The 25,399-nt window shown below is 42.0% G+C and overlaps 1 protein-coding gene across 3 annotated transcripts in view; it reads left to right on the top strand.

Annotated features, from left to right (window-relative positions):
- Positions 1-15,905: 15,905 nt before the first annotated feature.
- Positions 15,906-25,399, top strand: part of CCNYL1 (cyclin Y like 1) — a 35,768-nt gene continuing 26,274 nt past the window's right edge. Inside the window, exons 1-2 of one of the 3 annotated variants that reach the window (XM_039240644.1) lie at positions 15,906-15,937; positions 16,416-16,600. In XM_039240644.1, the coding sequence (XP_039096575.1) occupies positions 16,591-16,600 (10 nt within the window). In that variant the 5' untranslated portion in view covers positions 15,906-15,937; positions 16,416-16,590. Of the gene's footprint in view, positions 15,938-16,236; positions 16,601-25,399 lie in introns of those variants that run through there. The other 2 variants (XM_039240645.1, XM_039240643.1) reach the window with 2 other exon arrangements.

Here is a 25,399-nt window from a genome sequence, read left to right as displayed (position 1 = left end):
AAATGAGAGCAATCGGTGTATGAGACAACAAAGGAGTCCCAGGGACATTGTTGTTACCCAGACATAGGCCCTGTTGGCCACGGGCTGGCATTTCAGTGCCATCCTTAGGAAGATGAAGGCTGTGACTGAGGGCTCATACCAGCCGGGGAGCTGGACCCGAGACCTTCGGTGCAGAGCAGAGCCCAGGGAGGGCTGACCGCTCTGTGACAAGAATGTTACACAGACCACACCCATGGCCTACAGGAAGCTTGTGCCCTGCGTGCTTTGTGTGTAAGAGGGAGTTTCCCTTGAGAAAGAGAAACCCCTGCAAAGTATAAGATCTGAATTTTTACTGTCCACATGGTATGGGACTTCTGAGCCCAGGAATTAGTATAAAAGTGGGTCTTGAATGGAACGGAATCCCAGAGAGCCATGCCAGAAGCAAGTGCAAACTCTCTCTTCAAGAGTACTTTTATGACTCAAAGCACATGCAGCAATGAAAGAAAGAATGCATCTTGCTAAAGATATGCTCACAATGAAAAATTACAGACCTCATGAGGAGATGATTTAATGGGAGAGAAAAGTCCAGAGACAGTAAAGGGGAGAATTGGCACCCCAAGAACTTGAGATAATAGATGCTGCAATAAAACAATCAAGGGATGATAAAGTAAGGAAAAGGTGACATGGTAGGTTGTTTAGTAAAAGAAAGATGTTCGAATACGACAGCACACATATTTCCCATAAAGTTACCAATTCATCATGGATTATAATTTTTTTTTTTAATGTTTTATTTATTTCTAGGAGAGAGAGAGACAGCGTGAGCAGGGGAGGGTCAGAGAGAGAGAGGGAGTGACAGACTGAAACAGGCTCCAGGCTCTGAGCTGGCAGTCAGCACAGAGCCCGACGCGGGGCTCGAACCCACAAACCGCGAGATCATGACCTAAGCGAAAGTCGGACGCTTAACCGACTAAGCCACCCAGGCGCCCTGTCATGGATTATAATTGAAACCAAATAATTGAAGGTAAGCTTGAAATTTTTGACCATTTTACTTCGGAATAGATTGCCTACAGGGATTATGGAAACTCAAGTATGTGACTCTCCTAGGATTATATTTAAAACCACCTGATGGGTTTAGCTTATATCATAAATATATAAACTTTTCACTGATTTTTGAGCTGCTGTATGAATAAGTTTTGTCTGTAGAAATGTTTTCTAGTTTTTTTTCATTTTTTCTAGTTATGAAAAGAATATATCTTCATTTGAGACAAATTTTGAAAAACGGAAAAGCAGCAGAAAAAAAAATAGTCTCACTACCCTGAAACACTATTAACATTTTAGCATATTCCCTTCCAGTTTTTCATTCTATTCAATGTATCCTTTTTTTTAAAAGATTTTATTTTTAAGTAATCTCTACACCCAACATGGGGCTCAAACTCACAACTTCAAGATCAAGAGTTGCATGCTCTACTGACTGAGCTAGCCAGGCACCCCTTCAATGTATCCTTATGGAACTGAGCTTATATGGAAACAAAATTTGTATTCCCTTTATTTTATAAATTTTACATAAGCATTTCTCCATATTCTTAAAACATGTTATAAGTATAATTTACATGGTTGCATAATATTTCCTCATGGATATTCCATTTACTTCATAATTCTCTTATAATTACTTATTTATATTGTTTCCATGTTTTCATTGTTGTAACTCTGCAATAAACATGTGTGCACATGTCTTTATTTATGGGCTTGATTATGTCCTGAGGCTATATCTATGTTTTCTAAATCCAGGGACAAGACTTGACCTTTTATAATTTATTTTTTCAAATGTATTTTATTTCACTTTAACAAAATTTATTGAGTACCTGCTATGTGCCATATAATCTTTCTTTATACATTTATTATTGTGTATTTCTTTTTCTTTGTCAGAATCATTAAATGCACTGTAGAAAATTTGGCATGCACTCATGCGTGTGTGCGTGCGTTCATGTGTGCGTGCATGTGCGTGTGTGTGTGTGTGTGTGTGTGTATAAAAAGGAAAACTCAGGAAAAAGGAAGCATGCGAAAATCCAGCTATCTTCTGTGCTCAGATTTTAGGATCTAAGCCAGCAAAGAGAAAACCAATTAGAAGAATTTTTGTGGGGGTACTTAAAAAATTTGCAAAGCAAGTTTACTGGTTAGATGGAAATGTGATTGAGTCTTGGTTTATTCCATTTGATATTTAGAATATGCCTGTGCTAAACCAGGAAGGTGAGTTACAAGTCTTCTTTCCCGGACTTTCTTCCTATAATTCCTATAATTCTAGGATTTCATGACAACTTTTGTAGCTATGTTCAAAAACTATACTAGTTCACCAAAATTATTCATTCACCAAATGTCTATTAAGATAAGATGAGATGAGATGAGATGTAATGAGATAAAATGAGTAGTCTATTCAACCAAAACATAAACCTTCAGGGCCAAGTTTATGAACTCCAGCTCTTCATTACATATTTCACATAAGAGAAACAACACTAACCCTTGAGCAAATGAACCAAATTTACCCAACAGCAACAATCTCCCCGAAAACCTAAATTTAAAAAAAATTCATTAAATTTCAAATAGGCCAACAACTGATTTTCTGTCTTATGCACAGATGTAGATATTCTGAGTTGCTTGTCTGTTCAGGTTCTGCAATAGAGAAAGAATTTAAAAGTCACAATGCTAAAAATCTCGAAAAAGGGTAAAGAGCTGTAGATAAAGTGGGGCGGGGGCAGGGGGTAAAGGATAGCAAATTTCTGTAGTTGTATCCCCTGCTCCAACGCTTGGTCCTTCTAGCACAGAGCTATACCTGGGGAAGGAGGCACTATGTGCACGCTGAGTAATCCTAGAGGCCACCATTCACAGTGGTCTCTGTTTGAGGACTCAAGCATTGTAAGTCAATTTGTGATTATATGAATACATAGTGTATATATATATACACTATACATATAATACAATAAAATGAGATGACTTCAAAAAGAAGAGAAGACAGTAGATTATTGTGTGAAAAGACTCATTTCTGAAGAAACAGAGAAAAGGGACAATTGTGTGTACAGTTCAGGAAAATGAAACACCCCCTTTGTAGGAGAACTATCTCGCGCAGTGCCCAAGCCTGGGCTGGCGCCACTGCCAAACTTCCGAAAGTTTGCTGTCAAAAGCTGAGGCTAAGAATGTATGTCAGAAAGCAATTTAAGAAAATAGAAATTGCTGTAGCTTAGAACTTCAGTAACTCCTTAAACAATGTTCAATGGTAAGGAAGAGGAAACTCAAAATGAATAACAGGAAAAACGACTAAGCTGGTTTTCACCCTGCAAGAATGGTTTCTCTGGTGCTGCCACTGCTTGCCTGTCACTTGAACCTTTCAAACCACTGGCCTACACAAATGACAACATGTGGAATCGGTACCCGTGAGGCCACATTCTGACCCCATGTCTTCCTACCTCGGCAAGACAATAACAGATCAGATGTGGCCACAACACCGATGGAGGCTTTCTAAGGGCTGGTCTTTAAAGATGGCAGCCTCATCTGCCTTGTTTCTTGTGCCAACGCTGGAAGGTGCCGGGAGACCCATGGAGAGGGTGTTTTCCAGTTGTCCACTCCTGGGTGTCTAATGTACAGCACGCTATGTTGATCGAGTGCTTCTCCTCCTTCAGGCCGTGATTAATTGGCTTTCCACCAAACATATACTTTCCCCTCTGAGTCACCATGCACCTCCAGAGGCCAAACCATCTTTTCCTGTGCAATAAAATGGAAAGAGAATGAGCTTGGGAGTCAGGCCAGACCAGGTTTTGAACCCTGAGCAAGTGGCCCGTGCCTTATTTTCCTCAGTTGAAAAACAGGAAAACAATGAGCTCCTCAAGGAGAAATAATTAACCCATGAAGATCATTTGATACAGTGCCTAACACACAAAAGGCTCAAAGAAAATGTAATTTGTTTTGAGCAGCTGTTTAGTAAGGAAGAGATGAAGCTTGGGCTAGGCAGAGTCTATGTGTTGGCTTGTCACTTACAGCTATCTGGCCTTTGGCAGGTCACTTCAACTCCATTGTAGTCTCCTCATCCCTAAAATGGAAATAATGAGAGCACTTGCTTTGTGGAGAGTTGTGAGAAATGAATAAGTTAATACATGTCCAGTGCCTGGCATATAGTAAATTCTCAATAAAAATCTTAGCCACTCACTAGAATAAGAATTAACAAATTACCTATCTTATAAGGTTGTCAGGTTTATATTAAATAATCCACAAAAGTGCTTACCTAGCAAAGCCTCTAGCTCATATTTAGTACTTGGTTAGAGTTAGATATTACACTAGTGATTATTAATACTACGATTATTGGTATTTCACTATATTAAATAGTTCTGTAGTATAAGACAAACTTCTACATTTCTAAAACCAGTGATGTGTTAATAGTAATTAATTAGACACTATTATGAGTTGATAAAAATAGCATTTTCACATATGGAATTGGAAAAGGTTGCAATTATATAATTAAAGAAAATACAAAATGTATTAGCCTTTATGGGACTGTCTTTCTTTACTACTTTCCAACTCTTTGTAACACAGGTTTTCTGAGTTTTCAATGTTTTGCCATCTGAGTTGGTTAAAGATATATTTTTTCACTTCAACGTAAGTTGAGTCAGTCCCCTGGTATTCAGCTAAATTGAACTCCGGTATTTTGGAACAGTGTCTGTTGACACAAATATATTTGGCATCACTGGGGAATTTAAAACTACATACAGACAGTGTCATGATCCCTCAAACTCAAGATGACAGTATTATTATGAAGTATGAGTATTACTAAGAAGTTTTATGTTGTCATTTCTCCACTGAACCTAGAGGCACGTTAGTGTCTGGTTAGCATCGACAGTTACAAAGATTAAACTACAGCTTTACTAACATTCTTAACAAAGTACACCAGGCACTTTGCTATTTTGCCCAAGAAAATAGGAATGAAAATCTGGCAAGGGAGGCAGCAAAACCTGTATAATTTTTCACTCACCTTCTATCTGATTGTGAGATGACTGTGTAGGGTGAAAATCAATTCCCTTGCTCACTTCATCCCAAAGGCATATCTGGTTCTCACTCAACCTGGACGAGGTAGATTCACACTTGAGATTTTGTTTTGGTCTTGCTTAGATGTTTCCAGTCTAGAAAATTCCCTGATAGCCAAATTAAACTGAAAAGCTAAGAATCTAAGGATTCAGAAACTGGCTGGCCGGGGAAGAACATTTGTAACTCTGGATCTTCTGCAACAACATTTTATTTTTCTAAGTAAAGAAGTAACATGAGGAGGCCCTACTGCTAAATGACTAGACTTTGTCACCTTGCCTCGGTTTCAGGTTTTCATAAGGCCTTTCAGAGGTCAAGAGAAGCACAGGCCACTTCCATATTAAAGCAAAGCAAACCAAAAAGAAGAAGAGAAAGAAAAATGCCAAAATAGGGTTACAACCTTTATGGTATATTTTAAGTGTCAGTATCTGAGAAGTAAACAATTTCAACCCACACAATGCACACCCACACACATTCAGTTCAATATAATTATGCTATTCCCAGGATGATTAAGGGAATTATTAGAGGATTTATTAAAAATACTGGTTCGACATTCACGACAGATGTGGCCCAGTAATGAGAAACAGAGTTCAGTTGGGAGTAAACGATCTTTCTTCAAGCCTACCAATGCCTCTCTGTAAATAGAGGCTTAGCCTGGTGGCCTTGAGGCCCTTTGTGATAGCGAGGACCCAGGCCAGTGACCCTCCTGGCGTTTCCCTTCTTAAGCCCCAGGCTGTTTGCACATGGGAATATCCAGCTGCCTGTCTTTTTAATGTCAGCTCTCATTGTGGTCAAGTGAACAGATCAACCCAAGAGTCTGGGCTGACCTGGCACCCTTACTAATGGCATCCATTTGTTTTTTTTCCAGTTCTATGTGATTATTTTTATTGAGAAAGAGAACTAGTTTGATCTCTGGTTTTCATGAAGTGAATAGCAGTCAAAACGCAGCCTAGAGCAGGGTAAGTATACATTGATAGAGTCAATAGGCCTCAGGGGCTGGTGGAGGACATGTACAGACCTTGAACATGTGGCAAACATTTGTACGTATGTTCTTGAAACAAGCTACTATGAGGGCTCATGAGAAGGGACCCCTCAGGAGCCTAAGGGGAACCTGGAAACTAACAAAAGCTTCCCTAGAGGAGCACATTGGTCAAAGTTCAGTCCCACCCTGAGCTACTCACTGCCCCTGTAGCCATTACGTCAGAAAGATCTGTAGCACGTCCCTTTCCTTGGATTATAGATGACCTGTCTTCTCCCTGTGTCTTCACATGGCCTTCCCTCTCTGTATCCAAAGTTCTTTAACGTTTTATTTATTTTCAAGAGACAGAGTGCATGTGGGAGAGGGGCAGAGAGAGAGGGAGACCCAGAAGCTGAAGCAGGTTCCAGGCTCTGAGCTGTCAGCATAGCTCAGCTCAAACTTGCAAACTGTGAGATCATGACCTGAGCTGAAGTCCATCGCTTAACCGACTGAGCCACCCAGGCGCCCAAACTTTCTCTTCTTAAAAGGACACCAGTCTTTTGGATTAGGGCTCTGCCTAATGAGTTATTTTAACTTATTTCCTCTCTAAAGATGTTGTCTCCAAATAGGGTCACACTTTGAGGTAGTGGGAATTACGACTTCAACGTATGAATTAGGAGATGGGGCAGAGGGAGACACAGTTCAGCCCCCAACAGCTTCCTATCACAGAAGACTCCCTCCAACACATCCGAAATTGTGTCCCTATTAAGTAACACACATTTACTCATTTATGTTTTGAAGGTCTCCCTCTATTTAAATGTCAGCCCTAGAGGGATAAATGTTTTGTTTTGTTAACTGATACATCTCCAGTGCCTAGTCGCTGCCTGGAGAGTAACAGGCCTTTGATAAATATTCATGAAACAGTAAATGCATATTATGAAGCTATTGCAAATTACTCTGCAAAAAAAGCAGTGACAGAAAAAGATGTTCACAGTATACTGTTAAGAGAGCACATTAAAAGCTACTGCGTTTGTAGCTTAGTTTTATTTTTATATCACATAATTTATCCTTTTTTAAAAATGTTTATTTATTTTGAAAGAGAGAGTGCATGCATGCGTGCCCGCCAGATGGGGAGGGGCAGAAACAGAGGGGGAGAGAGAAGCCCAAGCAGGCTCTAGCCTGTCAGCGCAAAGCCCAATGTGGGGCTCAATCTTGTGAACCTCAAGATCATAACCTGAGCTGAAATTAAGAGCCAGACGCTTAACCAACTGAGCCACCCAGGAACCCCAATATATAATGTATCTTTATTAAAATAAAACTTGGAGAGAGATGCAACAAAATGCTAATAGTGGGTGGTTCTTGGGGTAGGATTTTGATTTCTTTTGATTTCTCTAATTTATGTGTATTTTCTTATTTCTCTCAACGAACATATATTACTTCTGTATGAGGAAAGAGTAATTAAAAGTTAATGGAAGATATTTTATCATGACTTTTAGCTGGCTATTAAGAGAAAAAATACATTATTTATCATTTTTATGGGGAATAGTGGGATCTATAGCCTGTGGAGTCGTCTAGGTATGGATTCAAGTCCTCACTTGCCACTCTCTAGATTTGACATCTAGGCATGTCTGTTCCATGCACTGAGTCTCCGTTCCTCATCTGTAACATGGGGTAATAATGGTACACAGAAGACTTGGGCTATCTTTGATCTCAGACTAGAACTTGATTATTCTGATCTCAGTTATTTGGAAGTTTTAGGACACCCAAGATCAGAGACGAGTCCAAGGATTTGACTCCCTCCCTCTCTTTCCATCTCCAGGGCAGGCCAAGCAGTATTCAGATAACCCTTCCATTGTTTCTGGGCTTTAGACCTGGACTGAGGAGAGGGGAGTGAGGCACTGGCCACAGGGGCCCAATTTAAGGGGGCACAAAAGCTCAGTAATCAAGATAAATCATAAATAAATGGAATATTTTGAAAAATAAAATTATGTAAAAACCTACAATGAACAAAACATCCCCAATTTTAGTAAAGACGGATCCATATTACTGATTTCCCCTTTGCCTCAGGCTCCATTATGGCTCAGAGTGCTACTGTCTCCAGCCCATAGCCTGAGGCAGGGAACCCTCAATTATTCAAATCATTATTAATTACCACTTAATTATAATTAATTATCCAAATTACCCTGAGCCTCATAACTGCCATTGTTCTCCCTGTGATTGTTTGGCCTTTCGTCAAGCCCCAGCAAGGACATCAGTAGGAAAGTTGTATTTTTCCGACCCTGTTTCTTTCTCCCTATTCTTTTATAGAAACATAAAACGCAAGCAAAGCATGATTTCGACCTAAAAGAATGCTAAGCAGACTTTGTAGATGTTTCATGCCCCCCTCTCCCATTCTTCTGGGGAAGGGCACATAGACCTCGGCATACCTTGCTTCAAAATTAGGCAATAGCAAACAGCATGCTTCTTCCATCTACTTCCCAAGAGAAGGGAAAATCCGTACGTAATGGGATCAGACAGGTCAATGGCACCATGTGGCGAGTTGCCCTGAGGGGCTTTCACATGACCACATCCTGAGATTTTTGTGGCTATACTAGTTTTTGCACGTAAAGCCCTTCACCGTGCACACTCAAAGGGAAATTACTAGTTACACACTGCAATGATAGTAACATTTAAAGTCTTGTTTTCCTGCGTTGGCTTCATTTTACACTGGACACTTCATTTGCTGAAACGATAGATACTAAATTGCTCTGCTGAAGTAGTCACTAGAAAGATAGGATGTTCTTAGCATGTAGGTTTTAGGAAACTTCTCCTGTGGCTCCTACATTTGATTCAACTATAAACGCTGTTTTCTTTTTTTTTTTAAGTTTTTTTTAATTAAAAAAAATTTTTTTAATTTATTTCTGAGAGAGACAGACAGCGTGAGCAGGGGAGGGTCAGAGAGAGAGAGGGAGACACAGAATCTGAAGCAGGCTTCAGGCTCTGAGCTAGCTGTCAGCACAGAGCCCGACGCGGGGCTCAAACCCATGAACCTGTGAGATCATGACCTAAGCCAAGGTCAGACACTTAACCGACTGAGCCACCCAGGTGCCCCCCCACCCCGCCCCGAAACGCTATTTTCAAACATACAATTTGAAACATCACAAAAGGAATGTAAGCAATGACAAATTTGTTTCTGCACCTGCAGAAATTCGCGTTCTTTCTAACTATTAAAACACTCAGAGACCAAGGGGGAAAGGGGATTACTTAGATGCCAGGTAGTGCAGAAAACTTAGATTTGGTCACAGTAAATTTAACATAATCCACTGTGGTGGTTTTGTTTTTTTTTTTAAGTTTTTTTACTTATTGACTTTTGAGAGAGAGAATGCAAAGTGACTTTGAAGGGTTTTTTTGTTTTGTTTTGTTTTTTTTTCTTTTCTTTTCTTTTAATTGAAGGAATGTTGCTCACCACACCTCTCCCTTCCTCCCCATTTTATACAGTGTTTACCAGAGAAGCCGAGCATGCTGGGATTTATACTTGGGTCCAGGAAAAAGTCGGACTCCTCTGAGATAGCCATGCTGGGAGGGGTATCCAGCCAGGCCCAGATGCTCTGGCCTTGGCAGGCCAAGCCCCTGATGGGAGTGAAGAAGTGCTGACACTCCAGCCTCCGGAAGTCGGGGACTCGCAGAAGCAGGGGAGCCCCGCCTACGGCCAGACCTGGGCTTCAGGCTTGTGGCCCCAGGTGAGGCCTGCCCAGCCCCAGTTGCCAGACGGTCCGGTCCCGGAGCAGGGACGCCCAGTTTCCACTGTGTTCTGCGCACTTTCCTCACCCACAAGCTTGAGAGTTTTATAAAATAGCTGTTGTTTTTAAAAATGCTATCAAGGAACAGAAACTAGAAGCAGAGGCACAGAAGAGAGTAATAGAGAATACTGAAAAATAAGGAATCATTATCATCGTTCTTGAATTGTGATTTTTCGTCCTCCAGATTCAACTTTTTCATTCATGCATCCATTCATTCAAGAAAAGTGTATGGGACAGCAGCAAGCCAGGTATTATACTTAGCACCAGGGATTCAAAAACCTAAATAAAATAGCTCTGTCTTCAGAGAGTGCCTGGTTTAATTGGGGGGGGGGGGGGTTCAAACAAGAAAACAATATCATCCATGCATACATACATACATGCATAGAATTATCATGCATATATAACTATTATCATATGATACAAGGCTATGTCATGGTAGAGGTTTGCAGAAGGAACTGGTTGCAGTGAAGATACAGAATTTTACAGCCTTAAGGGAGTCAAAGAAGCTTGGCAGCCAAGCTCCAAGCCTCAAAGAATGACTAGAGGCTTATCAAATGGTCCAGATGAGGCAGCTCTAACACTGTGGCTACAAACAACAGGACAGACTGGGTTTGGGCACTGGCTTCAGCTGTTCCTGTTGTCTCAGGGTTTTTTGGGTTTTGGTTTTTTGGAGGGTTGTTTGTTGTTGTTGTGGTTGTTTTTGTTTTGTTTTGTTTTGTTTTGTTTTGTTTTGCCTTTGGCCTCTTCTGGGCAAAGCATTGACTATATAACTAGAGTTTGGTTTGTTTGTTTTTTTTCCCAGAAGAATATTCTATGTTATCTGTGTAGTAAATAGAACTGAGCAGAAATAGCTCATGGGGTGGGTGGCATTACTCAAAGAAGCACCCTTATAGAGGCCCAGCCTGTTCGGTAGAGGGGCCAAGGCCCTAGTCCCCCCAAAATGCAATTTAAATGGTTAATTTTTTAAGTGCACTGTCTATTCAAATGTCTCTCTCTCTTTCTCTCTTTTTTTAAAATTTATTTCTTTATTTTAAGGAGGGGGGAGAGGGAGAGAGAAAGGGAGAGAGAGAGAATCCCAAGAAGGCTTGCATCATCAGGGCAGAGCCTGGCTCAGGGCTCGAATTCACAAATGTGAGATTATGACCTGAGCTGAAACCCAAGAGTCAGATGCTTAACTGACTGAGGCACCCAGATGCCCCCAAATGTGTCTCTTAAGACAAATTTCTTGGCCCCTACATCCATCCAGTTTGCTATCCTAATCCCTTCTGATAGAAAAATTCTAGGGGTGCCTGGGTGGACCTCTGTTAAGCATCCAACTTCAGCTCAGGTCATGATCTTGCAATTTGTGAGTTTGAGCCCTGCTTCCGGCTCTGTGCTGACTGCTCAGAGCCTGGAGTCTGCTTCGGATTCTGTGTCTTCCTCTCTCTCTGCACCCTCCTCTCTCTCTCTCTTTCTCTCTCTCTCTCTCTCAAAAACAAACAATTTGTTTTTAAATTCTAGAGGTAGTACAGGGAGTGCCTCTTGGTGTGGGAATAAAAATTGATTTGTTTCCACAATAGCGCAATAGATTCATCAGGAGGAAAAGATCATGCCCTAAAATCTGAGTTTTGTTTCCAGGGAACAAAGTTGGTTATAAAGACTTCTTTAAACTTTCCCCTGCTGTCAAGTTTAATGAGACTCCTCCTCCTACAGTGTTTCTAATATCAGCTTGATTTCAGGAGGCTGCTGTCAAAAAAGGCTACCAGAAGAGACGGGGGGGGGGGGGGGGGGGGGGGGGGGGGGGACACGTGAAATTATTGCAAGAAAAAGGTTTTAACTTCAGTAAGCCAATTTGACCAGGATTCCATTTTAAGAGTAAAATTGACACATCTTAAAAGCACCAAGATATCACACAAGTGAAACAAGTGGAAATAGCGAAACATGGAGATGCTGAGGGAAGGAACATTGGTAAGACTCGGGGGGGGGGGGGACAACTGAAAGCATTTAATGTATTTATTTATACTCTGCCTTGTTCCAAAGTGGATTTGGCAGTGAGTTTGTTACCGGGGCAAGTGTGGAGGGCAGCCCCTTCCTGAAACTAGTGAAGTGCAGATCACAGGCGGTGATAGCCTTTGGAGCGAGGGGTAGAGCCGGCATCTGCTTTGGAAACCAGGATCCTGAACAGGGAGCCCAGCAGGAGAGAAAGGCTCTTCTAGCCCCTCCTGGAAGGTGATCTGAGGAAGCACTGGCTGTGGGCTAAGATTTTAGATTTCCTAGAGCACTTAGACAAATAGTCTGGAACTGGACTGGAACTGGAAGCAGATAGACCATGGAACGGCAGAGAGGAGAAAGGGCTCCAGGAACAGCAAAAAGAAACTCCTAGTCTCTTAAAACTGTAGGCCTTTCCTACAACTGGTCTTAGAAAGTACCCTGATGTTCACAGTTGTACTCACAGTGGACACTGGGGGCCAGAACTACCTGTCCAAAGAACACTAACTGCCCCAATGGAATGCCGAACTAACACATTTTTAATTTTTTTCAGAGCATCAATTCACGTAAATTAACATTCTCATCAACTGACTCACTGGACAGAAAGAAACCCACATGCTATGAGAAGAGAGAAGGTAGGAGAACAGTTGAAAAGGTGTAGAAAGAGTTAGATGGAAGACGCACTGCATAGATTACTTAAATGTGAATACCAGCACTACCAAATGCCCTGCTTGCTAAAAAAGACCGATTATAATTTCTAAACTCAGAAATGAGAAAAGTCAAGTTATTCCACATCAAATCAGGTATAATAATTCTTAACATTTTTGTTCATCATATGCCATTGAGAATATGGTGATAAAGGGAGACTCTGCCCAGAAAAAAAAACCTACCTATTATTTACACACAAAATCCTATTCTATAAGAACAACTAGTCATAATAGTCAAGATGGAATCCAATTAGTCACAATACACATATACTATGTAATCCTAATTACGTGACTGCCATAAAATCTTTCTTGTATCTAAGGTAGTTTCATCTCTAGTTTAAGCCCCTCTCCACTTTTTTTTGTCCTCTTAGCTTAAGATCATTATAGAACTCTTGTATACGTTTTCATATATGCTTGCAAAGGGATATGAAATTTTATCATGGTTATTATTGCTTTAAGCTGAGACTTCTCTAATCTTTCCTTACAGATTGTAGCATAGAGTGCTAGTTACCATCTAGTACCCAGTTATCTCCTATGCGTTAGTTACTCCTATATGACTACATTTTCTGATCCTTTCTTAGAGCTATGTGTGGCCATATGGCTAAGCTTTAAGTCAGTGATAGCTAAGTTCTATGCTATAGGCATCTTCTTAAAAATCTCCATTTCCTTCCTCCACCCTACTGTCTGGAATAAAGATTCAATAGTTATTCCTGGGCCATGATTTTCAGCTGTGATGGACAACACTGCTTGTTGACTCCTTTACTGGAAGATAATTTCATGAGAACAGGAACCTTGTTTATCTTGATCAAAACAACATCTTCTGTACCTAAAAAGTACGTAGCATGTGGTAACAGATTAGGTATCAAATGAATAAAATGAATGAATGGGTTTATTCTGAACCCATGTAAAACACTAATCACAAAATCCTCCCAAGAGATATTTAGCCATAAGTAGGCACATGCAAGGTCTCGGGTTCTGTGTAGGCACATGCAAGGTCTTGGGTTCTGTCACAGAATCAAACTCTTGCTTAACTCAAATCACATTACTGTTCTTTGCTTCCCTTTGCTCCATCATTGGAGGACAGTTTTTTCTTAATGCTCTCCTTAATCACACATCTCCCTCTAACTACTACGGCATGTCTCTTCTCAGCCCAAATGCTTAGGAAAAGAAGCTCTCAGCTTTGGTCTTCACTTTCTCACCTCCATTCATTTCTTTACTCACTGCCGGCCATCTGGCTCACACACATCCCCAGTCACCCAATTGCCATAACCAATGGCATTTGTAGATTTCCCACACTGGACTCTTCAGGGAATTGCTTATTGTGTGCTTACTGACCAGGCACTGTTCTAGGTGCAGCCATTGCAGATATGAGAGGCAGATGTGACCCCCCTCCCATCCCCCCCCCCCATGGGACTCACCTGATCAGCCTTTCCTGATTAGTACTCAGGTCCTTGGACTTCACTATTCACCTTTGCAGGTTTCACTGAAATGCCACTTAAATCTCTCTATTCTCCTAGTCTTTCTTTCTTTCTTTTTAAAAAATCTTTTAAATTATACACATCTTCTCAAGACAATCACTTCTGTACCCATGACTTCATTACTTTCTATATATTCTAATAACAATACAATTGTAAATATTTTTAACAGTTTTATTTTACATAAAATGTTCCATTTATTAAAACCACAGATTCCAAGTTGTTCTACAAAAATGGTCACCAGGAAATGTTATATTCTCAGCATGTCAACTTCAGGAAATTTCCCCAATTACTTTTTTAGGGGTTTAATACATGTGTGATTTTTGAAAATGTACGTTGGGATACCGCAAAACAGACTTAGTCAAAAGAGCTATAAATCTAACTTTCCACCAGAGAGCTCCATTTGGATGTTCTACTTCATAGGGCAAAGATTAGCTTCCACCTCAAACCCATCCCTCTTCCTGTGTTCCCTCTCTAGGAGAAAGTCACCACTGTTTACCCAGTCCTCAAAGCCAGAATCCTAGCAGCCATTTTTGCCTCCCTCTTCACTTCATCTTCCATACCCAGTCGTCAAGCATTTCCATTCTCTCTCCCAAAAGACCTCAAGTCCTTTCCCTTCACTTCAGTCACTGCCACTGCCTTCTCTCCTAGTTGAACATAAAGTCTCTGGTCTTGTTGCATCCTTCAGTTCTTCTTATTGTCGGGAGTGGCCTCACTACACACCATCCGATAGTGCCTCCCCAGCTTCATATTACTCAACTGTCTCATGTTTCCAGAATAAAAATCCATCCCCTTTCCCCCAGCATGTACTTTGGGGTCAGCTGGATCTAGGTTTGAACCCTAGGTACAAGCACTTTCCAGCAGTGTGACCTCAGATAACTGGACTCTTTGTTTTGTCATCCTTCAGAGCTCAGTGAGGGCCCCAAGGTTCCCCACACACGGTGCCTGGCACATGGGAGACAATGTTGAATGAAGGGAAAACATTTAAAAATCCACATTAAAAAATTGTCCCTCCTTAAAAAACAAAATCTTGATATGCAATGTCACTCCCCCTCAAGTTTTACTTCTATCTTTATTTTCTGATAATCGCAATAAGGTGCCTGTGAGGATCCACGATATCTGAGCTCAAATCCTGTCCCCGCATCTGAGCAATCACTTGGCCTTGGGAATGTTCATCTCAATTTCTTCTGTACACTCCGTAGAAGGGTTGTTGTTGAGGGTTAAATGGGTACCTAACTTGGAATGGGGTTGGGCTCACACTAAGCGCTAGACAGATGTTAACTATCGTTATCATCATCTTCATCAGATCAGGACCGTGCAACCTCACTTTGTGATTCTCAATTTTGTATGAGAAAATCGTGCTTTATGCGTTGTGGGCCAAAGAAGGGAAATCTGGAAACTCCTGCCATGAGAGGGAGAAGCAGAGGGGGAGAAAAGCGAGTTGGTGAACCCCAGGGTTTCCGGGGCGGGAGGACGAGTTCGGCCCTTGTTTTAGAGATTAACAACAAGTGGAAGGTAAGACGTCCTCGAGTCTCATACAAGACACAAAGCCATAGCGCTCTATGGAGAGGAGGACCAGGGCTCCGGGGGTTGACAACCGTGGTCAAGTCGCAGGCGAAAACTAACATTTGGAAGTCAAGCGAGGAGGAGCGTTTAGTTACAAAAGCGGTCAACAATTCGGGTGGAACGAAGTTCGGTGACCGATCAAACGAGTCAGCTGTCACACCCGGTGAAATCGAGTTGCTAACGGAATGGGCTCTTTACTAAGGAGACTTTCTATAAAGCCCACCGACCCGGGACGGCTTAGAATAACTCATGCCGGGCGAGCTCCCCGCAGGACCAGAAAGCTCCGGGCTGCGCGAGATGAATGGAAACCAGAGTCTGTGGCGCGCCGCGCGGGGGGCGGAGCAGCCGCGGGGCGGGGGCGGGGCATTGTGAGTCATGTGCCTCCGCTCCGAGGCGGGCGCGTGGAGGGAACTCTGGGCGTGATTGGTCCCTCGTAACCAGGTGACTGCAGAATGTGTTCCGGTTGGCAGGCGCCAGCCAGGCCAGCGGACGGCAGTCGGGAGGTGGTGGCGGAAGGAGGAGGAGCTCCGACCGCGCTCTCTCCCGGCAGTGGCTGCGCCTCTCAGCGCTTGTCGGGTCCCCACCCCTTTTAAATAAGCCGGGCTGGTCGCCGCCCTCACAGGCTAGTTGGCTCGGGGGAGGCGGCGGCGGCGGCGGCAGCTCGGCGGCGGGGGTGCGGCCGGGGCCGGAGCCCTGCCCGGGGCCCGGCGGCGGGGCGTACCGGCGGGCAGCGGGCGAGGCCGCGCCTGCATGCGCGGCACAGCCCCGGCGTAGCCCGGGGCTGCCGGTGCGGACCGCGCCATTGTTGGGGGAGGGGGCAGCTGCTGAGCGCGGCGGAGTCCGGGGCGAGCGAAGGCGGCGGGGAGTGGAGGCGCCCCATGGGGAACACGCTGACCTGTTGCGTGTCCCCCAATGCCAGCCCCAAGCTGGGCCGGCGCGCGGGGCCGGCGCAGCCAGACTACGAGTCTGAGATCTACGAGGCGGCGGCCGGGGACGCGGTGGCGGTAGCGCCGACGCCTGCAGCCGTGGAGCCCGCGGAGTTGGATTTCGGAGCCGGCGAGGGCCACCACCTGCAGCACATCAGCGACCGGGAGATGCCCGAAGGTGAGGAGGAGGCGGGCCTTGTTGTCCCTCTCGGGGGGCCGGTGCTGTCCGTTCTCGGGCGGACCTCTGGCCTCCGTTGCCCCCGGGGTCCCCCGAGACCAAGCCGCCTCCTCTGGCTCCTTCCTGTCCGGAGCGGGCTTTCCCGGGGCTGGGCGCGGGGGATGAAGGCTGGCTCTGCCTGGCGTCCCCATCCTTTCTTCTTTTCCCGTCGTGTCCGGCCAGTTTCTCTCCCTCTTCCCTGCCCGAACGCCCAGTTCTTTCTCGTATTCCCATTTCCCAGCGGGGCCTGAGACCGTCCAGTCCGCAGCCCTTTCCCGTTTCGGGGTCTATTGGACGTCTCCGGGGACTTGATAAAGACTTTTTTCGGATACGCTCTCCCCTTTCTCAACGGAAATGTAAATACCCCAAGTTGGGAGGATCCACCCCATCTCCCGACCCTTACCTAAAGAAGGGATCCAAGTAAGGGCCTGATGATCCCTTTTCTCCTACCCGGTAAGGTAGTTGACGCGCGGGACAGTTCAGACAAATTGTAGGATTTGTTATTTAAATTAAAAATAGAGATTGGCCTGCGAGAGTCTGTGTGGTGTTCTTAAGTAGACTGTTTTCAGTAGCCTCGATGGAAAACTACCTTACTCCAATTTGAAGACGGAAAGAAAATGATGGGAGAGGAGGCTTGAAATTATTGTGAACAGTATGAAATGTTACTGCCAGGGCTGAGAGAATCGTTTTGTTTTGTTTTGTTTTGTTTTACGGAACGGAGAGCTCAGGGAGTTCTGCTCAGTTTAAATTTCCCACTTTGACACAAAAGTGACTTCTGCCCTATCTCAGTGATGTAACAGACTTCATTTACATGTTGCCAGTTCTAAAAATGAGAGGTGCGATGATTCATGAGGTTATTGGTCGAAAGTTTCCGAAGAGAAAAAACCCATAAATTTAGACCTCAATTTGTAATATAAAGGTTTGGCAGCTAAGGTGTCAGGTCTTGTACCAGAATGTTTGTCTCCGTGGCCCCCTCTCCTTCCTCCCTACTCCTGCCAATAGAATCCTGTTCAGCTTTTAAGAATGTTGGGGTGAAAGTTCTTCAGACTAACCGGTTGGGGGAAGGGCGAGAGTAAAGAGGAAATGTTTGATTTTTGCCTTTGGAATTTTGGAAAGGGATGACTAGGTAAAAATAATTCTGAATAACAACATGGCTCTTTAATAAAAATGTGGCTTTTTAACGAAGTCTTATGTTCTTTGAAGTAGAAAACATTGCATTGTAAACATTTAACGTTAAAGCCCCATTAGCCCATTTGTTCATTTAAATGCCACAGCTTATTTCCTTATTTCTAGGGGAAATGTCTTATAGCTCTTCTACTTAAACTTTAGTGGGGCTCTTAAGAATTATAATAATTAAGCCTGTGGATTCACCCGTATGATGGACATGGCTTTGTGACTGGAAAGTACTGCTTTTTCAGAATATTCAAATGTTGTAAAAGAATGAACACATTAAATGAATTAATTGGACGCTTAAACACAAAACATGTAAATACTTGGCAAAAACCTCTATTCTGCTTGGTGCTGAAAGGTAAGCTTCTGAGTGATTTTACAAACTAGTCAGTAGGTGAGTAGTGTTGGATGAGAGACTAAAATGGGACCTTTCCATAAGTCTTTTAAGATTTACAACACATTTTCATGTCAGTCTCATCTGGCCCTTTCAACTACAGATAAGACCACAAGTATTCATTCTCCCTAAATTGCTAATGAGGAAGGAGAGACCCAGAGATGAGCAGTGACTGTGTAACACAGTTACTAAACAGAAGAGACTGACGTGGAGGTGACAGATTGCTGAATTCAGTTCTTGGGGTGCCCAAACAGCTCTTTAGAATGCATCTGATGTTTTTTTATTTATCCATAAGGTGGGCCTATCTCAACGTACTCCTCTTGATTATTTCCATTCAAAGTTGATTGTTCACACTTTAAAAGCAACTTTTACCTCTCCTTCCTATGTCTGTACATTCATTACAATTGATAAGACTAAAAGTAGAAGTTATGAAGTAGCCTAGATTAACTGGTCAGGGAAATGGTTTGATGCATTTTAGGGTTTGTTCTGGTGACCTCAAATTGAAGCCAAGAATGCCTTGGACAGAGGGACATTAGGAAAAAAGCTGGTGAGAAGAGTGACTGGATGGCTCAGTCGGTTAAGCATCTGACTCTTGATTTTAGCTCAGGTCATGATCTCATGGTTTGTGAGTATGAGTCCCATGTTGGACTCTATGCTGACAGTGTAGAACCTGCTTGGAATTCTCTCTCTCTCTCCCCCTCTCCCCCTCCCTCCCTCCCCCTCTCTCCATTCCTCCCCCTCTTTTGCCTCTCCTTCTTTCTCTTAAAATAACTAAATAAACTTAAAAAAATAAAAGCTGATGAGGTAGGACACCTTAAGCATAGGACTCTAAGGAGTATTAAACCAAAAAAGTTTTAAAAAAGTTTGTGAGTATAGAATTTACCTTTTATGTTTAACATAATAGTAAAATTTCATTTCAATTTGTCTTACATTTTTTTGATATTCAGTAAAGTGATGAGAACACCTCAGTTTCAGCATTTGCCTATTAGATTTCCATAGAAACAAGGTCAAACACTATATAAGTACAGGCACATCAAAAGTTTGCTTTTAATGTCTTTATTTCAGACAATTTTATATCAGTTTCCCTGGAAACTAAGGAATACCTACTTCAATATAAAACATTTTGGCTTTTCTATGATGAAGAATTTAATTAGTTCATTTCTTAGGCCAAAATCATCTATAAATAATGCTGTGCCTTGTTTTTCTCAAACATTTCAGAAGCACATGATTTCTTCAAGCCTTTTCAATGAGATATTCTAAAAACCTGTAGATTTCAGACAGACTCAAAAGAAATTTTCTAGGGGCGCCTGGGTGGCTCAGTTGGTTAAGTATCTAACTCTTGGTTTCCGCTCAGGTCATGCTCTAATGGCTTGTGAGTTCCAGCCCTGCTTTGGGCTCTGCGCTGGTAGTGCAGAGCCTGCTTGGGATTCTCTCTCTCTCTCCTCTTTCTGCGCCTCTGCTGCTCTCTCTCTCTCTTTCTCAAACTAAACAAACATTTAAAAAATTAAAGAAAAGAATATTTCCACTACCTTGCCTTTACCGAACTGTGTACCCACTATAACTGGTGGGCTACGGTAGTATCAATGACACAAAATAAGATACTAAAGTCCTGTTATCCATTACTCATCAACTTTTCATACAACAGATCTTTCCTCTTTCCAGTAGCTATTTTAAACCCTCTTTTTTTTTGGGGGGGGGCTTTATTTAATGACAATAAGCATTTGATGTAAAAGATTTAGAAAATCTAAAAAAAGTCATTCACTTAGAATATCCAGAACTCTTATTAATATTTTGACATTTACTCTTCCTAAATGTGCTGTTTGTATAGAAACATAACATTTTGTTTATTTTACAAAAATGAGCTCACTCTTCATGTGCTGCTTCATAGCATTTTGCTCTAAAGGGAGGTAACAACCTAAAGCCCGGGGCACTGTGCTTGCCGCCTAGAGAGCCCTCTAGGGTAGGTTTCCCTGCAGTTGTGCATAGCGTGGCTGCAGGCCCTTTCCAAAGTATGTAGTGTCCTGTGGAATGGTTGGAGCACCATTCACTCACCAGCCCTCTATGGTCTTTTAGAGTAAAACAGTTCACAGTCCCATCGTCATGCTTTATTCAGGGAATGCAGGTGAAACTCGGTGCATTACATCTCCCTTTAGAGTTCAGACGGTATACTTTGTCTTATGACGTAATTAAATCCATAGATGGGTCCTTTTGTAGGTAATGTAGGACATTTAACACTAAATGTCCTTATACTGAATTAAAGTTACCGCTGGTTTTTTCACTGGACATTGGAATTCCTCTTTTAGATTTTTGTGGTTCTTAGTAGCTAGTCTTGTGTCTTTAATTCTGAGTAACTTCTACTCTTAAGAGAAGAAAGAAATGCTGGTCTAAGATGACTAATCAAAAGAAGCATTAGAAGAAATCTTGAAAGAGATGGGAAAATAGGGAGAAACCTAACAGGTTTTGGGTACACTGAAACAGATGTGCATTGTTCCAGATGCAGGAGAGCGGGCGGTATACAGGAGAAAGCCCCTACCTTAACTCCCTACATTCTGGAAGGACCTAGGGGCTGACAAGACATGAATAGTAAAGTGTCAGGTCGTGAGGTGCTGAAAGAAAGTCAAGGATGGGAGGAGGGCAGGTTTACATGAAGTGGCTAAAGATGGCTGCTCTCAAGTGACAAGTACACAGCCTTAAAAGTGAGGGGAGCTGTGGGAGACTGTGGGAGAGGAGGCTTCCTTGCAGACTTCCTCAGAAGGGAATATGCTTGGTGCAGGCCAAGGACAGACAGACACGGGATGGCTCCAGCAGAGAGAGAGAGAGAGAGAGAGGCCAGGAGGAATGAGGTAGATTAAGGCCTTGTATGCCTATTGGGCCTTGACAAAAAATACGGATCTTTGTTTAGTTGTAATGGGAAACCACTGGAGGATTATATGCAGGAGAATGATGTTAATTCTTAAAAGAAAAAGAAACAGACTAGCTATCATGTGAGAATGTGTAATGTAGGCACGAGTTGGAGGCAGGGAGACTGGGTAGAAGGCTGATGCAGTAGTTTGAGAGCCAATGGTGGATTGAACAGAAGATAAGGGTCTAAAATATAGGCTGACTTAAATTAAGCAAATCTAAAAGGTATCAAATATATGAATGGGCAAGTCATAGAAAAAGAAGTGCAGATGAGCCTTAAGCATGTATCTTCATGCATAGAAGAAATGCAAAATAAAACTATACTGTAGTTTCTCTCCTGCTGGGAGGAAATCCATTGATGCTGCATTCTTTGGTGAGGCTGCGAAGAAATAATCATGTATTGTTGGTAGAAATCCAAAGTGGTTTGACCCCATGAAGGGGAATTTGGCACAATCTCACAACATTGCAGATACATGAAATCCAGAAATCCTACTCTGAGGAATTCATTCCGAAGATATACCCCACAAATATGAAACCACATATTCACCAAGGTTTTGTTGCATTATTTTCAAAAGCAAAATATTGGAAGTAACTCATATGTCCAGTAAAATCAAGTGGTGCGTCTGCATAGTAGATAGCTATGTAGCTGTCACAAAGAGCAAGGTCTGTCTTCACTGCTCTAAAGTGATCTCCTGGATATGTTACATGAAGAAAACAAGGAGAAGCCATGCAGTAATCTACATGACAGAAACAAGAGAAACATGTATGTACTTAAAGAAACCAGAATCACTGAGAGAAATTCTTACTGATTGTGTGAGTATTATTCCTTTCCCTTTAGTGGTAGCCAGAACACATATTTGCTTAAGATGATATTTGGGTATGAGTAATAAGTGGACATTTCATACACTTTTCAGTGAAATGCTAAATGTTTGTTCACATTTTGCTTTTGACTTCATTTGTGAAAACTTTGTTATTTGTTGTGCTTTATATGAAACATAGATTGCTCTTGCATTTCTTTTGATTCTCATACACAAAGTTGAGTTACATAGTATAGGAATATGTTTTACACATGAGAAGACAGGCTCTGAGAGGTATAAATTGAGTTGTCCAAGTTTTAAAAATGAAACAGTAGATGAAGAATGTAAGTTAAAGATACATGACCTATAGGAATAGAATTTATTGAATGACTCATCATGCAGGCTACTTTGGGATACTACTTTTTTTTTCAAGAGTTTATTTTTAAGTAATCTCCACACCCAACATGGGGCTCAAACCTACAACCCTGAGGTCAAGTGTCACATGCTCTATTACTGAGCCAGCCAGGTGCTTCCATATACTACCTTTTTTCCTCACCCTTTGTGTGTGTGTGTGTGTGTTAAAGCAATTAAGCTTTAGAATTAAAATGTTAACACTGCACAATGTAAAATGAAATAGAGGTAACTTGCAACCCAGAAATGTTCTTAAAAATTTAAGGAACTGAGCAGAATACTCTTTAGAAATGTATGAAGGAAGAAAGGTGTACTTCACTCTATGAAGTGTCCTATCTCCGTTGTAGTCACTAAACCGTGGATTGAGGATTAAAACAAGGCAAGACTGAGAAGCAAGGCAGAAGCAGGCATAGAAGTGGTTTGAAAGCCAGAGTTAGGAGGCTTGTCAGAGGCTGGGAAGCAGGAGGAGAGCAAGGAGTGGACTGGGGACGCAGGGACACGCTGCGGGCCCCCCGGGTGAGGCAGGCCAGCTCGAGGCCGTAGGGACAGATTACCGACTGCGTGGGAAGTGCAGCCTCAGATGAATCATCAGCGTACGTGACAATTGTAAGGCGTGAAATGTTTTTGTTATGGGCCAAAGATGAATGCATGGACAGTAGAGGGATGATGGCATAGTTGGTAAATGCAGGAAGCCTTAAGTGAACAGGCACCCAGCAGTTGGCCCAGAAACTGCGGACATCTTCTATTTAATTGGGATATATTGAAATCAGTCTCTATGAAATATGCTGCTCCGTCAGGTAGTTTCTTGGTCACTGCCTTCTCCCTCTAATATTTTGACAAGGAAAAAATCATTTATTGACAGTTTTTAGTTGCATAATTTTAACACATTTAGCCTCTAATAATGCATTTCATTTATTCTAAGTTGCCTGTGTTTTCACATATTTAATATCTGTGCGTCTTATAACTGATAGAATCTAGAGGGGAAGCTGTATTGGATGTCAATGGTTTTACAGATTTCCTCTGTATTTACATTAAGACCCAACTTTAATTTTTTTTTGAAGTTCTACTTTTCCTACATCAACCTGTCATGCTGTCAGATTAAGTTGCAATTTAAATTGATTTTTTTAAAAAAAGTGATGGATATTAAAATGCAGTTTTACTCATAACCTCTAATCATGAACTTAGGAATACTTCTCTTAGGTTAAAACATTCTTGGGGTGCTTGGCTGGCTCAGTCTGAGAGCATGTGAGTCTTGATCTCGGGGTCATGGGTTCAAGCCCCACGTTGGGTATAGAGATTATTTAAACAATTCTTAGAAGTTTCCAAAGAAATAATCTTGGGATAGATTCGCATAAAAGATGTATAGTGATTTTGTGCCATCTCTCTCACTGTGTGCGCTTGCATGTGTATGTGTGTGCATGTTGGTGAGAGGTGGTAATGCTTTGCTTAATAGTTGGCAGTATGACCTTTGTGATAATGAAAATAAGGTAGTATGATTTCTCATAGTTACCTTAGGTTCTTGAGAAGACAGTAATGGACAGCACAGAAATATTGTGTGTGTATCTGAGTTTATTGTCTATTGGCTTAAATATCCATTCTGTAAAATAGCAGTGTAGTTTTTGTCATTAGCAAAAAGTGCAGTTTATATAGAAAATTGTCGTAGACAACAGACAGAAGGTTACTGGTTTCTGGAAACCTCATGCAGACCTGACAACATTAGGGTCTTAGTAGGTGTAATATATAGGTATATATAAATCACAGGCAACTCACAAAAGTGTCAGTGCACTGTTAACTGTGGGGAATTTTCTTTCAAGTATCCAAAGCTGGAGTAGGAGCTAAAACTGGTACAGTTGATAACATTATACACTAATGTGCACTGCCCTCCTTCTTTAGAAAGCAGCTTAGTTATACATTGACCCATGACAATGATCTAAACTTGTGAACCAGTCATCCTATTTTGGAGATCATTCCTAAGGAGATAAAAAACAGAATTATTTTTAAAAAACTGTGTATATGAAGATTTCCCTCATAGTGTAAGAAGTTTGTAAGGACCTAAATCCTAAGAATAGGGGATTGGCTAAGTAAAGTATAGGAATAATACTTGGTAGGCCATTGTGTATCCATAAACAGTAAATATACTGGAATGGGGTACAGATCACTTGCCAGTAACGAAATAGGACATAAGTGGTATGCTGATTAGAGCTGTTTTTTTTTTTTTTAAGAGTAAGTAACAGGTAATGGTTGTGAATTTATGAGTAATTTTTAAACAAAATATTTTGACTCTTGCAAATTTTTGTTGATGATACTTGTTAAATTTAGGACTGAGCAAGTGACTTTTATCCATCAGTACTGCCGACTAACCAGGTCTCTTTCAGTGACAAGTTAAAATTGATCTTAAAATTTTTTAAAAAATAATTCTGACTTCTGTAACCAGAGTTCATGGAGTAAACTGGGTACCACTTGACCCAGGAATTAAATGTCCTTCTCAGAACCTGCCTCTGTTCTGCTCTCCTCTCTTGATATATCCCAGCAAGGTCTTCCTCCCCCCATGATGGCAAAGGAAGCACGGGACAGCTGTAGGCTAGCTAGGAGTCCACAGCTCGGCCTTGCTCAGGGGTCCTTGGGAAGTCCCAGGGCACTTGCCACCACCCTAGAACTCTAGGTGGATTAGGGGCAGTGCCACTTTCCTCCTTGTCACGTGGGCTAATTTTGCTTTGTTTCCTGCACGGTGCCATTTCTTTTATCCCAGACCTCTCAACTTTTGCACTTAGATCTGTAGTAGAACATCTTGGTTTGGGGGTGTATGTACATGTGTAACCTTCTTCTTTGATTCTGCTGCTTCTTTTTGCTGGATTTCCCATTGAAAAGATCTTTTTTTAAATTTTTTTAAACTTAAGAAAGTTTTTTAAGTTTCTTTATTTACTTTTGAGACAGAGAGAACAAGCATGAAAGAGGGGCAGAGAGAGAGGGAGAGAATCTCTAGCAGGCTCTGCACTGTCAGCATGGAGCCCAAAGTGGGGCTCGAATTCACAGACTGTGAGATCATGACCTGAGTTGAAACCAAGAGTTGGATGCCTTACTGACTGA

Source organism: Hyaena hyaena, unplaced genomic scaffold (genome assembly GCF_003009895.1).
Source record: "Hyaena hyaena isolate Hyena2069 unplaced genomic scaffold, ASM300989v1 scaffold_180, whole genome shotgun sequence".
NCBI lineage: Eukaryota > Metazoa > Chordata > Mammalia > Carnivora > Hyaenidae > Hyaena > Hyaena hyaena.
Note: the sequence above shows the minus strand (reverse complement) of the source record. Positions and strands in the feature narration are given on the sequence as shown.